This window comes from Scyliorhinus canicula, chromosome 21 (genome assembly GCF_902713615.1).
Source record: "Scyliorhinus canicula chromosome 21, sScyCan1.1, whole genome shotgun sequence".
Classification (NCBI taxonomy): domain Eukaryota; kingdom Metazoa; phylum Chordata; class Chondrichthyes; order Carcharhiniformes; family Scyliorhinidae; genus Scyliorhinus; species Scyliorhinus canicula.
The window spans coordinates 18,790,004-18,806,544 of NC_052166.1; the positions used below are offsets into that span (position 1 = coordinate 18,790,004).

The 16,541-nt window shown below is 44.9% G+C and overlaps 1 protein-coding gene and 1 long non-coding RNA gene across 4 annotated transcripts in view; one reads left to right on the plus strand and one right to left on the minus strand.

The window, feature by feature from the left end:
* ddr2l (discoidin domain receptor family, member 2, like) overlaps positions 1 to 16,541 on the plus strand; it is a 94,438-nt gene that overhangs the window by 76,417 nt on the left and 1,480 nt on the right. For all 3 annotated transcript variants that reach the window (XM_038781685.1, XM_038781682.1, XM_038781683.1), the window contains exons 11-16: positions 1,417 to 1,615; positions 5,408 to 5,652; positions 8,675 to 8,787; positions 9,448 to 9,645; positions 11,250 to 11,484; positions 15,791 to 15,940. In XM_038781685.1, the coding sequence (XP_038637613.1) occupies positions 1,417 to 1,615; positions 5,408 to 5,652; positions 8,675 to 8,787; positions 9,448 to 9,645; positions 11,250 to 11,484; positions 15,791 to 15,940 (1,140 nt within the window). The remainder of the gene's footprint in view (positions 1 to 1,416; positions 1,616 to 5,407; positions 5,653 to 8,674; positions 8,788 to 9,447; positions 9,646 to 11,249; positions 11,485 to 15,790; positions 15,941 to 16,541) is intronic.
* The window catches only part of LOC119955473, a 32,661-nt gene continuing 31,246 nt past the window's right edge, over positions 15,127 to 16,541 (minus strand). The window contains exon 2 of the long non-coding RNA XR_005458478.1: positions 15,127 to 15,276. This is a non-coding gene — a long non-coding RNA (uncharacterized LOC119955473). The remainder of the gene's footprint in view (positions 15,277 to 16,541) is intronic.

Consider the following 16,541-nt stretch of genomic DNA (forward strand, 5'->3'; position numbering starts at 1 on the left):
AGCACAGTGCACACACCACTGCACTGTGTCTCATTTAACAGGACCCTCGTCACTTCAATGTGTACACTTTGACAGGACCTCACCACTCCACTGTGTCCCCTTTAACAAGACCACTCCACTGCATCCCCTTTAGCAGGACTCCACCACTGCACTGTATCTCCTTTAACAGGACTCCCACCACTGCAATGTGTCCTCTTTAACAGGCTCCACCACGGCACTGTGTCCCCTTTAGCAGGAGCTTCCCACTGCACTCTTTCCCCTTTAACAGGACCCACCAGTGCACCATGTCCCCTTGAACAGCACTCCCGCCACTCCACTGTGTCTCTTTTAACAGGACACACACCACTTTACTGTCTCCCTTAACAGGACACTTCACTGTGTCTCCATTAAGAGGACCCCCATCATTCCATTGTGTTCCCTTTAACAGGACCCCGCCACTGCGCTGTGTCCTCTTTGCGTGGCATGGTAACACAGTGGTCAGCACTGTTGCTTCACAGCGCCAGGGACCCGGGTTCGATTCCCGGCTTGGATCACTATCTGTGCAGAGTCTGCAGGTTCTCAGTGTGTCTGCGTGGGTTTCCTCTGGGTGCTCCTCCTTCCTCCCACAAGTCCCGAAAGACATGCAGTTAGGCAAATTGGACATTCTGATTCTCCCTCAGTGTACCCAAACTGGTGCCGGAATGTGGCGACAAGAGGCTTTTTACAGTAACTTCATTGCAATGTTAATGTAAGCCTACTTGTGACATTAATAAAGGTTTTTATTATTAGCAGTAACATGACCCCCACAACTGCACTGTGTCCCTTTTATCAGGATCCCCACCACTGCATTGTGTCGCCTTTAACAGGACCCTGCCATTTCAGTGTCACCATTAACAGGACCCCACCACTGCACTGTGTTCCTTTATTGTTCCCGTCACTGCACTGCATCCTGTTTAACAACAACCCCGCAACCACACTGTCACCTTTAACAGGACCCCAACATTTCACAATGTCCCCTTTAACTGGACCCCTACCTCTGCACCTGTCCCATTTAACAGTCAATCCTGTGACACCTGTCACTGTGTGTCCAGCTTGCCCTGACCTCACAACCTCAGCCACGTGCACTGTCCGTACCCATCACTATATCTCTCGCATGCTCGCTGTCATCCTCCTACGCCTATGTGCCACCTACGTCTACCTGCCCCATGCCCACCTTCTCCTGAACCCCTGTGTTCCATATGCCCTTCTCTCCTGTATGGAACCTGCTGTTCAATGGAGCATTGTGGTACATTATCCAGCCCCACTCTCTGCCCATTATTGTTGGCCTCAGTCTGTGAACTGTAGAGTTTCCTGCTCCCTAGCTCATTAATCTGAGAGTGGGGATTGAGTGGATGGTCATTGTGGTCTGTGCTGTAATCTCTCTCCTTGTTTTCCAAGGCTCCACGGAGAATCCTAGAGGAGGATGCAACTATGCACCCATCTCTGTATAATGACACCATTGTCATTGGCAACCAGACGCAGATATTCCAGACCAACCCCACTTATGAGCGTGTCTTTCCATTCGATCTGGAATACCAGGAGCCTGCCAGGCTACTGCGTAAACTTCCAGAGCTTTCTCAGAGTGCCGAGGATTCAGGTTAGTACTGTAGAACTCTGGAGTGGGGGTTCAAGAATTGCTGAGGAGATGCAGGGAGGCTTCAGTTGTTGAGCAGGGTTGGGCGATTGTGTTTCATCTCCCTCTCCTTCACCATGCCTCCTCCCATCTTTCTCTCTCTCTCTCCTTCAATAGCACCCATCCCATGCCAATTTATTTCTCACCCTCAAAATACCTGTCTCCATCTCCTGAAAAGGCAGTGTTTCAATAAAAACGCCAACTACCTACCTATTCACATGCCTTTTTTTGCAGTAGCAATTAGACCTCAGAGAGCAGTCCATTAGGTCACACCCACCAACAGAAACCAATGATGGGCGTTAAAGGGGTTTTGCAGCGGTCAGAAGTAAGTCGAGTCCCATGTTAGCCATTGCTGCCTCGGGAGCTCTCGACCTTGGTGGATGTCATGACTCGGAGTTTGGGAAACCAACTGTTGATGTTCCTGGCTGTTAGACACTAGGATGGGTCAGGTCCTTGCTGTGATGGGTGAACGAGGCATGGTGTGAATTGGGACATAGTTAGCATGAATTTGGATGAGTTGAAATGGTGGAAGATGAGAGGCCGTCCAGGAGAGCATCAGAAGCGTCAAATCATTGAAAGTGAATGGTGAATGTAGGGCACCTCAACATAATTGAGAATACAAATATACATTGAGACAGAATTATTAATAACCTCAAAGCAAAGGATCCTTGAGGCAACAATGGTCATAACATGATAGAATTTCACATTCAGTTTGAGGGTGAGAACCTAGGGTCTAAAACTAGCCATAAATATATAAAAGTAATTGCAGGAGCACAAAGACAGAATTGGCTAAAGTGGACTGGCCAAATAGATTAAAAGGTGAGACTTGTTAAGCAGATGCAGACATTTAGATTTAGATAATCATAATACAATCTGGTAGAGAGTCAACATAATTTTGTGAAAGGGAAATTTTATTTGACAGATTTATTAGAGTTCTTTGATAATGTACCAAGCAGTGTGGATAAAGGGGAACCAGTAGATCTAGTACATTTGGAATTCCAAAAAGCATTTGATAAGGTGTCAATAAAGGGTTACTACACAGAATGTTGAGGGTGATATATTAATGGAGAGGCAGTGGCAGAGTGGTATTGTCACTGGACTACTAAGCCAGAAACCCAGGGTAATGCTCTGGGGACCCAGGTTCAAATCCCACTGCGGCAGATTTAATAAAAATCTGGAATTAAAAGTCTAATGATGAAACTTTCGATTGCAAAAACCCATCTGTCCTTTGGGTACATTACGTGGTCTGGCCTACATGTGACTCCAGACCCACAGCAATGTAGTTGACTCTTAGATGCCCTCTGAAATAGTCCAGCAAACCACTCCGTTCAAGGGCAATAAATGCTGGCCCAACCAACAAATAGAAAAGGAAGTGTGGCTAGGGTGTTGGCTAACCAACAGGAAATCAACAAGGGATAACTGGGTCTTTTTCAGGTTGGCAAACTATAACCAGTAGAGTGATACAAGCTATATAAATTACATGAATGAAGTTATTTACTACATTTGCTGGATTAAGTGAGTGGGAAAAAGTTGGCAGCTGCGGTATAATGTCGGAAAATGTGAGGTTCACGTTGGCAGGAAGAATAGAAATGCAGAAAATTATTTAAATAGACAGCTAGTGTGGTGTGGTGTCCTTGTATATGAATCACAAAGCATAAATGCAAATGGAATGTTGGCTTTTAATGCAAAGGGGATGGAATATAATAAAGGGAAGTTTTGCTATAACTGTACAGAATATTGGTGAGACTACAACTAAACTGTGTACATTTTGGTCCCTGTATTTACAAAGTGAAATACTTATATTAGAAGCAGTTCAGAGAAAGTTCACTAGGTTGATTCCGGCAAGGAAGGGGTTGTCTCAGTAAAGGTTGGGCCTATACTCATTGGAGTTTAGAATCAGGAGAGGTGATCTTATTGAAACATGTAAGATTCTAAGTGGCAGCAGACAGATGTTGAGAGGATGTTTTCCCCCATCTAGAATCTAGAACTGGAAATCGGGGTTTAAAAATAAGTCCGATGAGAAATTTTTACTCTTGAGGGTTAGTGTTTTGAATTGAACATATTAAAGATCGAGTTGGGGCAGCAGGGTAGCATGGTGGTTAGCATAAATGCTTCACAGCTCCAGGGTCCCAGGTTCGATTCCCGGCTGGGTCACTGTCTGTGTGGCGTCTGCACGTGCTCCCCCTGTGTGCGTGGGTTTCCTCCGGGTGCTCCGGTTTCCTCCCACAGTCCAAAGATGTGCGGGTTAGGTGGATTGGCCATGCTAAATTGCCCGTAGTGTCCTAATAAAAAAGTAAGGTTAATGGTGTGGGGGGTTGTTGGGTTACGGGTATAGGGTGGATACGTGGGTTGAGTAGGGTGATCATGGCTCGGCACAACATTGAGGGCCGAAGGGCCTGTTCTGTGCTGTACTGTTCTATGACTTCTATAAACAGATATTGATCAAGGTATTTGAGCGTGATAGGGCCAGAGAGGGAAAAGGCGTCAAGGACACTATCAGACCAGCCATGATCAGATTAAATGGTGCAAAAGGCTCAAGGAGCTGAATAGTCTACTCCAGCTCCTATTTCTTATTTTATGTTTCCCTACATGAGAAAAAAAAGAAAAGGGCATTTAGTGACATGAGGCCCATCCTCCAACCCCTAACCCACTATTCACAGCCCATTCCCGATATCCTATCTTGCCAATCATAGCCCATCCCCGACCACCTAAAATTCCCATCACTGCTCATCTCCAGACACCCTAACCCCGCTATCATAGCCCAACCCGACACCCTAACCTGCTTGTCACGGCCCCCTCAGCTTCCCATCAGCCCATCCCCAATACCTTAACTCGCCACTCACAGCCCATCCCCGACACCCGAACCCTTCCATCACAGCCCATTCCGAAGCCCTAACTCACCCATAACAGTCCATCCCACGCCACCCTAACCGCCCAACATAGGCCATCCCTGACCCTAACTCCCATCACAACCCACCCCCGACCCTAACTCTTCCGTCACAGCCCAGTCCCTGACCCTAACTCTCCCGTCACAGCCCAGTCCCTGACCCTAACTCTCCCGTCACAGCCCAGTCCCTGATCCTAACTCTCCTGTCACAGCCCAGTCCCTGACCCTAACTCTCCCGTCACAGCCCAGTCCCTGACCCTAACTCTCCCGTCACAGCCCAGTCCCTGACCCTAACTCTCCTGTCACAGCCCAGTCCCTTATCCTAACTCTCCTGTCACAGCCCAGTCCCTGACCCTAACTCTCCCGTCACAGCCCAGTCCCTGACCCTAACTCTCCCGTCACAGCCCAGTCCCTGACCCTAACTCTCCCGTCACAGCCCAGTCCCTGACCCTAACTCTCCCGTCACAGCCTAGTCCCTGACCCTAACTCTCCCGTCACAGCCCAGTCCCTGACCCTAACTCTCCCGTCACAGCCCAGTCCCTGACCCTAACTCTCCCGTCACAGCCCAGTCCCTGACCCTAACTCTCCCGTCACAGCCCAGTCCCTGACCCTAACTCTCCCGTCACAGCCCAGTCCCTGACCCTAACTCTCCCGTCACAGCCCAGTCCCAGATCCTAACTCTCTCGTAACAGCCCAGTCCCTGACCCCAATTCTCTCATTGAGACTCAATATGGGAGGGTTGGCTGTTAGGAACTGGAAGACAAGTTAAGTGGGTTGAGAATGATGGTGGAGGGAACTGGTAAACTTGGTACCTTTCATCACTGCCTACCCATCTGGAATGCTAACTTTCCCATGTGTCTTTTTCCCAGCATGCAGTGGCGACTACGCTGAACCTGATCTAACAAAGACTACTCCACACCAGGGTTTCCAGAGCAACGTCCCACATTACGCAGAGGCTGATATAGTCAGTCTGCAGGGTGTGACTGGAAACAACACATACGCAGTTCCTGCACTCACCGTGGACTCCCTCATTAAGATGGAACTGGCTGTGGAGGAGATCTCCCGACATCAGTTGCACTTCAAGGAGAAGCTGGGGGAGGGGCAGTTCGGGGAGGTGAGTGGCTTTTTAACACTGCCCAAATACCTAGTTCCTACCTATTGTGTAACTGTGGTTACTACTCCTGATGGAACATGCCTTTACGAGAGTCCAAAAGGCATTTTGAGGATAGGTGACAGTGTGTAAGTCTCTGGGAATGAGTGATGACTTTTAACAAGAGGGTGGGTGATTTGGCAAGAGGATGGGTTAATTGGGAACATTGAGAGAGGGAGAGTCAGCTGTGGTGAGTGGCAGTTCGGTGACTTGGGGGGGGGGGGGGGTTCTCATTCAGAGTGAATGGGGCCAGGTGAGTGAATCAGTTGGTTTGTATTTTTTTTATTCTTTGAGATGTGGGTGTCACTGCGGCAGAATGTGTTTCCCAACCCTAACAGCCCTTGAACTGAGTGGCTAGGTGGCTATATGCAGAGGGTGGTTAAGAATCAACCACATTGTTGCGAGTCTGAATTCAAATGTAGGCCAGACTAGGCTAGTGCGCGGTCAATTCCAGCCCCACTTGATCTGGATTAGCAACACAGATGAAAGTAAAGTTACTAATTTGCCGGGTGGCACAGTGGTTAGCACTGCAGCCTCACAGTGCCAGGGACCCAGGTTCAATTCCTGCCTTGGGTGACTGTCTCTGTGGAGTTTGCACATTCTCCTTGTGTCTGCATAGGTTTTTGCCGGGTGCTCAGGTTTCCACCCAGAGTTCAAAATGTGCAGATTAGGTGGGGTTACTGGGATAGAGTGGGGGACTCTATGATTGCTTAAATATCCAATGTCTTTGATTTGATCCTGATTAGATCATGAGAACTAGGAGCAGGAGTGGGCAATTCCTCCATTCAATATTGTTATGACACCTTGGCAAGTGTGCGGTGAATTCCAGCCTTACTTGTCCCGGAGTCACAACTCAAGTGAATTGACCAATAATTCTTACAAAAATACCCAAAGTCTTTGGTCTCTGGCTGCTCAATAATTACAGTCACCAGGTTTGTAAGTTTAAACACAATTATTGCTTATTTATAACAAGAACTGTAATGAACTATGCAGTAAATACACTGGTGAACTATTAACCAATTCCTAACTTCTCACTTTAACTTGCCCCCCCCCCCCCCCCCCATCCTCTATATACACACACAATACAGAAAAATACAAAAGGATGGAAAGGAGTATAAAAATAAAAAAGGAAAAAGAGTGTTTCTTTCAGGTAATGGTTTTTCAGCACACCTTCCTTCACAGCAAGCTTGCAGGTTCTGTTCTTTATTTTGCAGCCCGTAATGTTTTCTCTGCAAGTTCATGAATACAGCGATCACAACTGCTTTGCTGGAGAGGCACCTTACTGCTCCCCAAACATTGCTTTCAGTTTGTGATTTGTATTCAGGCCTTTGTAGTTTAAATGATGTGGAGATGCCTGTGTTGGACTGGGGTGAGCACCGTCAGAAGTCTTACAACACCAGGTTAAAATCCAACAGGTTTGTTTCAAGCACGAGCTTTCGGAGCACTGCTCCTTCCTCAGGTGATTCACCTTTTTTCGTGCTGCCACGCTCAAACCCAAAACTCCTTGGGATTCTGAAAAGCATTCCAGTGGGATATAATCCAATCACCACATGTTACCAGGCAGAGTATGGCCTTTTGGGTCAAATCATTGGCCATCAGCCAATCCATCAAACTCAACCCATAATTCAACCCATCTCTCACACTGGTTCTGACAAATCTGTGGCTTCTTGTTCAAATCAGAACAGACTAGCAAAGTGTTCTCTCCTGTAACTTCTGGATTCTTCTGCCTGAATTAAAGATGCAGGTTGCTTGATTTAAAGAGATATGTCCATTAATGATTAATGGATCAAAATAAGAACGGCAAAATAAAAGAAAAGGGATGGGGAATACACAGGAAGCGCCCTTACTCTACGATCGTGGCTGATCTCATCTTGGCCTCAACTTCATTTTCTTGTCTGATCTTCATATCCCATTACTAATTAAAAATCTGTCCCTCTCCTTAAATTTACTCACTGTAACAGCATCCAGTGCACTCTGGGGTCGTGAATTCCACAGATTCATGACCCTTTTGAGAGAAGAATTTTTTTCTCGTCTGTTTTAAATCTGCTACCCCTTATGCTAAAACTATGACCTCTTGTTCTAGAATGCCCCACAAGAGAAAGCATCCACCCTATATCTACTTTGTCAATATCTTTTATCATTTTATGTACCTCAGTTTGATCTCTGATGCGGTCTCACCAATGCCTTGTACAGTTGCAACAACACTTCACTACTTTTATGCTCTATTCCTTTAGCTATAAAGGATTAAATACAGCCACCAAGTTAGTAAATTTTAACACAAATAACCTTTTATTATTTAACAGTAATTAGTAATAAATAGGCAACAATACAACTGATTGACTGCCATCTGATTCTCCACCCCTACCTTTTTAACTCACTCTACTCACAAACAGACAACATAGAGGGAAAGGGTGGTGGAGAAGGTAGAAAATACTGATTTAAAAAATAAAAGATGGGAATCATTGACTTCTCTTGGATATCTTCGAGTTAGCTCCTTTCTCCAGTTTAGGCCTTTAGTTGGATATTATATTTTCTTGCACTTGTAGACTCGCAGAGACAGCCAACAGCAGAGAGGGTGAAAACACAACTTCTTACTTTGAGGGTCTCATGTCTTTGCTGGGAGTGGGGGGAGAGTGAGGATGGGTCAATCGGTGGGGAAGGCTTGGGAAGGTCAACCGCCACAGCTTGGGGAAGGTCGGTAAAAGGGCAGCAGGGAAGGGTCAGCCCGGAAGGTGTGTGTGTGTGTGTATCACTGGGACAGACGGTGAGTGATGAAGACTGTGTGTGTATGTGTGCATTACTGGGACTGACGGTGATTGATGAAGACTGTGTGTGTGTATCACTGGGACTGACGGTGAGTGATGAAGACTGTGTGTGTATCACTGGGACTGATGGTGAGTGATGAAGACTGTGTGTGTGTGTGTGTGTGTGTGTGTGTGTATCACTGGGACAGACGGTGAGTGATGAAGTTGTTCTCCTTCTCCAGGTCCACTTATGTGAGGCAGCGAGTCTGCAACCCGACTTCCTCTTTAATACAGGACACCGGCCGGTCCTTGTGGCTGTGAAGATGCTGAGGTCAGACGCCACAACAAACGCCCGGTAGGCGCTCCAGGACATTGCTGCTCACCCTTCGACCTGTGGCGTGTTGGGATTGGATGAGTAAACTGAGGGGGGAGGCGTGGACGGAGCAGGAACCTAAACAGCCAGCTGATGCCCATCTGCTCAGGAGTCTGGGGCTGATGTACAGATGGCACCTGGGAGGTTTAAAATGATCCCAGGTGGAAAGCTTTGGGCTCTGGGAGTTCTCCTGTGAGGAAAGGATTGATTCGCTAGACCCCCTTTTCTCTTGATAAAAGAAGGCTGAGGGGTGACCTAATAGAGGTTTTTAAAATTCTGAAAGGTTTTGATGGAGTGGATAGAGAGAATGTTAAGAGTAGTGAGAATGTGGAACTCACTACCACAGGGAGTGGTTGAAATGAATAGTGTCAATGTATTTAAGGGGAAACGAGATGAGTATCTGAGGGAGAAGAGAATGAGGATTACGATGGTGGATTTAGAGGAGAAAAGATGGGAGGCTCGAGTGGATCATAAACACTGGCATGGATTGCTTGGGCTGAATGGTCTGTTTGTGTGCCATATATCCAAGGCACCAGAGGAGATCCTGGGAGGGGATGTCATGATGGATGATGTCCTCCGAGATCGGAGCTGAATGAATGTAAGAGCAACCAGTTATAACCAACTTCTGTGCGTCCCTTCCAGGAATAACTTCCTCAAAGAGATGAAGATCATGTCGCGGCTGAAGGACCCGAATATTATCAGGCTCCTCGGAGTCTGTACCCGTGACGATCCACTCTGCATGGTCACAGAGTACATGGAGAACGGGGACCTGAACCAATTCCTGTGCCAGCGTGAGCTGGAGAACCACTTCACCGTGGCAAAGAACATCCCTAGTGTCAGGTAGGAGTAAGCAACCGGCGAGAGCATTGGGAGGAAGGAGATGGGAGAGACAATGCAGTACACAAAATAGTGTATTTCTACATTATCCTCAACATTTCCCAAAGCGTTTCACAGACAATGAATATATTTGTTGTGTTATAGTGAAGGAAATCCAACAAACAATTTGAACATAACAAGATCCCATGACAGCAGGAGTGAGGCCCAATTAATCTGTCTTTTGGTGACATTGGTTGAGGTTTAAGCATTGCCAGGACATCCTGCTTTTCTGCAGATAGAGCCATTAGATTCACCCCGAAAGGGAAAAAGAGGCCTTGGTTTAATGCCCCATCTAAAACATTGTGCAGCCCCACTTCAGTGCTGCACTGGAGTATCATCCTGCGGCGGGAGAGCTACTCAATGGGCTGGCGAGGGAGCAGTAGAGAACCTGTGTCTGGTCATTTGCACTGAACAGTGTTATTACAGGAACTAGTATGTTAGTTTATTGAATAGAGGTTTATTGGATTGTTTATTGGATTGGATTATTTCATCTATATTAAAAGAGTTCAAACACTCTGCCAAAAAAAACAATACAAATATACCAGCCACGTGAGGGGGGAGTGGGTTGATGGCTGAATGGATTCCAGGGGTTACTTTTCATTTCTGATGAAGAATGGAAATGGAGGAGGTACCAAAAACATAGCCAACAAATACTAAAAGCTACCAACAGCTGTATCAAGTTTTGACACAGGAAAGCAGTAATGTCATATTTGCACGGTAGCAGAGTGGTTAGCACCGTTGCTTCACAGCGCCAGAGTCCCAGGTTCCATTCCCAGCTTGGGTCACTGTCTGTGCGGAGTCTGCACGTTCTGCCTGTGTCTCCGTGGTTTCCTCTGGTTTCCTCCCATAAGTCCCGAAAGACACGTTGCTAGGTAATTTGGACATTCTGAATTCTCCATCCGTGTACCTGAAAAGGAGCTGGAATGTGGCGACGAGGGACATTTCACAGTAACTTCATTGCAGTGTTAATATAAGCCTACTTGTGACAATAAAGATTATTATTATTGTACTCAACCCATAAAATGGAGTTCCTGCTAATTTCCTTCCACTGCTCTGAGACTGGCATAAGATTTTTCAAATCAAGACGTTTTGCGATCAAATGAGGAATATTTTGAGTGTGAGTTGTAGGAAAAATCGAGGCCAGTTTAGCTCAGTTGGCTGGACAGCTGCTTTGTGATGCAGAGCAAGGCCAACAGCGCGGGTTCCATTCCCGTACCGGCTGAGGTTATTCATGAAGGCCCCGCCTTCTCAACCTCATCCCTCGGTATGGTGATCCTCAGATTAAATCATCACCAGTCAGCTCTCCCCCTCAAAGGGGAAAGCAGCCTCTGGTCACCTGGGACTATGGTGACTTTTTAAAGGAAAAATCATTGACCAATTTTTCCTCGTGCTCAAACTTTTAATCGAAGTGAAGTGCTTCTGATACAATGCTGTAATATCTGTAAGGGCAATGGGGCATGTGACCATATAAACTGATAAGTGAGGCTCTGCCGTCCCCTAGCAGTGCTGTGCTTCTTGGCTGGCCCAATGGTTAAGACTGTTCACTCTCCTTTTTTCCCCTTGCTCAGCTACCGGTCCCTCCTGCACATGATGACCCAGGTTGCGTCTGGCATGAGATATCTCTCCTCCCTTAACGTCGTACACCGGGACCTCGCAACACGCAACTGCCTGGTTGGGAATTGCTGCACCATCAAGATAGCCGACTTCGGCATGAGCCGCAACCTGTACAGCGGTGACTACTACCGGATCCAGGGCCGTGCTGTGCTGCCTATTCGCTGGATGGCATGGGAAAGTATTCTGCTGGTGAGTGCCAGCCTGTAATCAGCCACCTCCCCTCCATCCTGAATTGGTGAAAACTACAGTGCCTTTAACATAGGAAAACCTACCACGGTTCGGGTCAGAAGAATATGCAGACAAAAGCTGATGTGCTAAAAGTAGTAATATTAGTAAATTGCTTGAAAGCTTGGTCAAAGAGGTAACTTCTAAGAAGGAGAAAGAAGAGGAGAGAAAGGAATTTTCGGGAGGGTACTCCAGAGCTTGGGGCCCAGTCAGCTGAAGACACAGCTGCCAGTGGTGGAGTAATGGAAATTGGGGGAAGCACAAGAGGCCAGACTTGGGAGAAGCACAGAGATCCCGTGGGTTTGTTGGAGTGGAGCAGATTACAGAGATAGGAAGGGATTTGAAAACCTTTGCGATGTTGACTGAATGGGAGCAAGGTCACTAGTATTGATGCAAGATATCATATGGTAGCATGTTGTGTTTTGGATGAGTTGAAGTTTATAGAGGATGAAAGATGAGAAGCTGGACAGGAGAGTGTTGTATTCTCTATTCTGCTTCACCTGGATGGCTCAGATGCATAGTGTTGAATAAAGAACACAAAGCTTTGTTAATGAACAAAACTCTAAATTGATTACACTACTAAGATTTGTTCATCTTTCTAAAATAAAAGGTTATTGTATGTAACTATGCTATCTCTAACTTGCAGAACTCTCAAGTATACAACTGCTCTCTATGCCTGACGATCTTATCCAGCTCTCTCCTAACTCAACTCCTAATCTTCTCATCCCAGAATCCCCATGTCACATGATATTTATATGACTGTTCTGTGGTTCCCTCTAGTGGTACGAATCATTATCATTAACTTGTTAACTCTTTACATCCCAGTCAATATACATATCATTACATCCCCTTTTTTTTCAAAGATGTTTGGAGATTTCTACAAATATGTAGAGTAAGATGCATTGTATGTTCTTTACATGTAATTGAGTACTGAAATTGTACAGTAGTTAACAATTCAAAAAAAAAACATTTTACAGTCCACAAATTGAATCTGTACTCAGTCTTCACTCGTGTAGTGTGTTGAAGTACAAACAAGTCATCAGTTCAAATCGATCAGGTGTTTGACTGTTTGAACCACTTTTGTTCTCTGACCTGGTCTTTTTTCTGTGTCTGTGGTGTCGATTTTGTGTGTCCTTTTCCTTAAAAACTGGTTTGCTTTTTGGTCTTTGAGCAAATACGAACTCATTAAATTTGTTGGCATGACTTCTTTTCTATCTAAACAATGTCCTTTCCTCCTGACATTGGTGCCATTGCATGAATTTTGTATTGTCTACATACGCATTTGTTTGTTCTACCTCAACCGGTAGCTGTGTTTGACACACTGTCCTGCAGTACCTTGCTCGGTTGCCATGTGGAGTGCTTTCCATACCGTATGGTCTGTCAAGTGTGACTGCGAGTGCAAACACTTTCTTGTCATTGCATTGGACTGTGTTGTTCAGTTGTCCTTCAATTTCAGAGTCGTACCATTGTGTACAGTCTGTTGTTCCGTAGTTTCTCTTTTTGTGCTCAAGAACTGTTCCTGCTGCATTGTTCATTTTCAAACTTTTTAGTATAAGTGTCCTTTGTATTATCTGATGTTTTGTTGCACTTTATGATCTCTGGTTCCTGTGGATGATCTGAGGCATTGTTGAGCTTTGTGACATCAGTCCCTTCTGGATGATCTGATTTATCTTTGATTCTTGGTGCTCCTCTTCTGGAGTCAACTTCTCCAAGATGGCATTTTCTTGTAGGTTGTTTACAATTGATGTGTTCTCAATTGATTCATTCATTGTTGTACTCTGATTGTCATGTTGTTATACAGTCCAGCTGAGATCTGTCAGTCTCGCTTTTGTCCTGCACAGCTTGTATGCTACTTGTGATCACTTTGTCACTATTCGCAAATACAGTGGTAAGACCCTCATTGTCACCTTTTTGTTGATCAAATAAACTAAATAGAACTTCATAGTCTTCTTCTGGCTCAGGAACTAAACTAGATAGACTGTCATCATCTTCCTCTTTCATTGCTCTCTCTCTGGAGTCATTCATTGTTCTCTCTGGAGTCATTCATTGTTCTCTCTGGAGTCTCATTGCTCTCTCTGGAGTCTCATTGCTCTGTCTCTAGAGTCTCATTGCTCTGTCTCTGGAGTCATTCATTGTTCTCTCTGGAGTCTCATTGCTCTGTCTCTGGAGTCTCATTGCTCTGTCTCTGGAGTCTCATTGCTCTGTCTCTAGAGTCTCATTGCTCTGTCTCTGGAGTCATTCATTGTTCTCTCTGGAGTCGCATTGCTCTGTCTCTGGAGTTATTCATTTCTCTCTCTCTCTCGCTCTCTCTCGTCTTTCATTGCTCTCTCTCTGGAGTCTCATTGCTCTCTTTCTGGAGTCTATCAGTGCTCTCTCTCTCTGGAGTCTTCCATTGCTCTCTTTGTGGAGTCTTTATCTTCTGGTCGTTCATTTGTCAGGTAACTGCTATCCGATATATCAATGGTATGCAATTCTATCAATGTATTGGATTCATCTACCATTAGTAGTCAACCAAATCATCAAAACCAAATATCTCTGCCATATCTGAGTAATATTCTTCAATGTAGGATTTATCCTCTTTAGTTTTAGATTTGTTAACATTTTCTTCTTATTGCATGCTGCACACATTTTGTTCCATGGTGCTGAAAATGTTTTCTTCAGCCAAACAGCTATGTTCTGCCTTGCAAGGTAAAAAAAACTTCTGTACCGTTAAAACTTGTTTCTTCAATTTACGGGCAGTTTTTCTTTAAGTGTGTGTGTCCACAAAGTTCTGATGTCATCACGTCCGTGACATCATGCGCAAACATGCATTGCGCATGCGCAAATTGATCCTCAGCGAGAGTGCGCTCTTTTTTCAAGTGCGCATGAGCAATCTTCTGCGCATGCGCAGAATGATATTCTTCTGGATCGCGTCGGTTTTCAATGTGTGCAATTGCGAACTGGTCCCGCACATTCACAGAACATTCAGAATCCGAATCGGGCCTTTTTTTCTTTAACTGCGCATGTCCGGCTTCTGAAGCGCGTGTTTATTTTGGGTGCGCTTGCACAGATTGGTCTTTTTCAGCGGGATGAATGTTTAACTGCGCCATAGTTTTCACGGAGGCAAAGTTTTTTTTACTTTGGCGATTCAACATTTTGGCACTCCTATTTTTAGATTCTTTAGTAGCATAGGACATTTTAATTGAATCTTCCAGCCTTCTTATTTGTTTATTTTGCAGTTGTTTACTGAGCTGTCCACTTATTTAAGCTCACGATAATGATCACATTTTTTACTGATGACTTCAAAGTTATTTTTTTCAACTTCATTCTCAATGTGAAATGAGTTACACACTTCTACGGCCTGTTGTCCAGCCATTAGTAGCAAGAAAGCAGTTTTTCGTTTATCACTGGCAGTTTGGAGGTTGGAGGATGAGAAGTACAGTTCAATATTTTCCAGTTTATATCTACATTATCCGATATGCTGAATGCTTTTGGAAACTGCCTACCTTCCATGACTCTTCGGTTGGGTCTTTCTTTCTTGTGATGCTGCTGGTTGTTGCTGGAGTCTTATTGTTGCTACTGGAATCTGGCTGAGATTTTTCTTTACATCTTTTTTTTCTTTTCTATGAATGGAGATTCTTTCTCCCTAAACCTGTTGAATCTACTCCATGATCACTTCTGGTACCATATTGTAACGTGGTACGTTAAAATTTAAAGCTGTCCACTCCTTGTACCATGTTGTATTCTCTATTCTGCTTTACTGGATGGCTCGGATGCCTAGCGTTGAATAAAGAACACAAAGCTTTGTTAATGAACAAAACTATAAATTTATTACACTACTAAGTAAGATTCATTCACATTCCTAAAGGGGAAGGTTATTGTATAAAATTATGCTATCTCAGCTTACAGAACTCTCAAGTATACAACTGCTCTCCATGCCTGACGATCTTATCCAGCTCTCTCCTAACTCAACTCCTAATCATCTAATCCCAGAATCCCATAGTCACATAATATTTAAATGACTGTTCTGTGGTTCCCTCTAGTGGTATGAATCATTATGATTAACTTGTTAACTCTTCACATCCCAGTCAATATACATATCGTTACAGAGAAAATTGGAATATTTAACTACAACATGAATACGGGTTTCAGCTGAAGCTGTGTGAAAGTCTATGTATGAATGATGTGAGCGCATGTATGTGTGTGATGGCAAGAGGGGGAGGGTTGGAGTGGAAAAGTCGTGTCTTGCATGCGGTGGGACTGACACTGAGCTAACAGCATGTCATTGCAGGGAAAATTCACCACGGCCAGTGATGTCTGGGCCTTTGGAGTGACAATGTGGGAGATGTTCACCTTCTGTAAGGAACAACCATATTCCCTTCATTCTGACGAGCAAATCATTGAGAATACAGGGGAATTCTTCCGGAATCAAGGGCGGCAGGTGAGGAAATCTTGGGCAGCGTTTGGGAGCTGGACTTTTTGTACTGGCCGGTCTTTGGAAAAAAAGAAAAATAAACTTATTTTGTTTGGGTCTTTCCGAAGTACTTTACAATCAATAAACTACTTTTGAATTATAGTCAATGTTGGAAATGGTGCAATCAATTTACACAGCAGGCTTCCACAAACAGCAATGTGATTATGGCCAGATTATCTAATTTAGTAATGTTGTTTGAGAGATGAATATTGGCCAGGACACTGGGGACAATTCCTTGGCTCTTGAAAGAGTGCCACGAGATTGTGTACCTGACACAATGACAGCCCACTTTAAACTAGTATCAACTGTGGTACCTCTTGCTGAGAGGGCAGATAGGACCTTGCTTTATGTTCTCAGTCAATAAATGGCATCTCTCTGTAATTGTAGCACTCCCTCAATACTACATTGGTTACCTGATAGGCACCCATCCCCACCCCTTCCCCCTCTCAGTTACCACAGTTAAAACTAGTTTAGAAAGGGCGATCACTGTGTCAGGTACCACAATTGATACTAGTTTAGAGTGGGGTGTCACTGTGTCAGGTACTGTGAGACAGGGAATCTTGGTCCA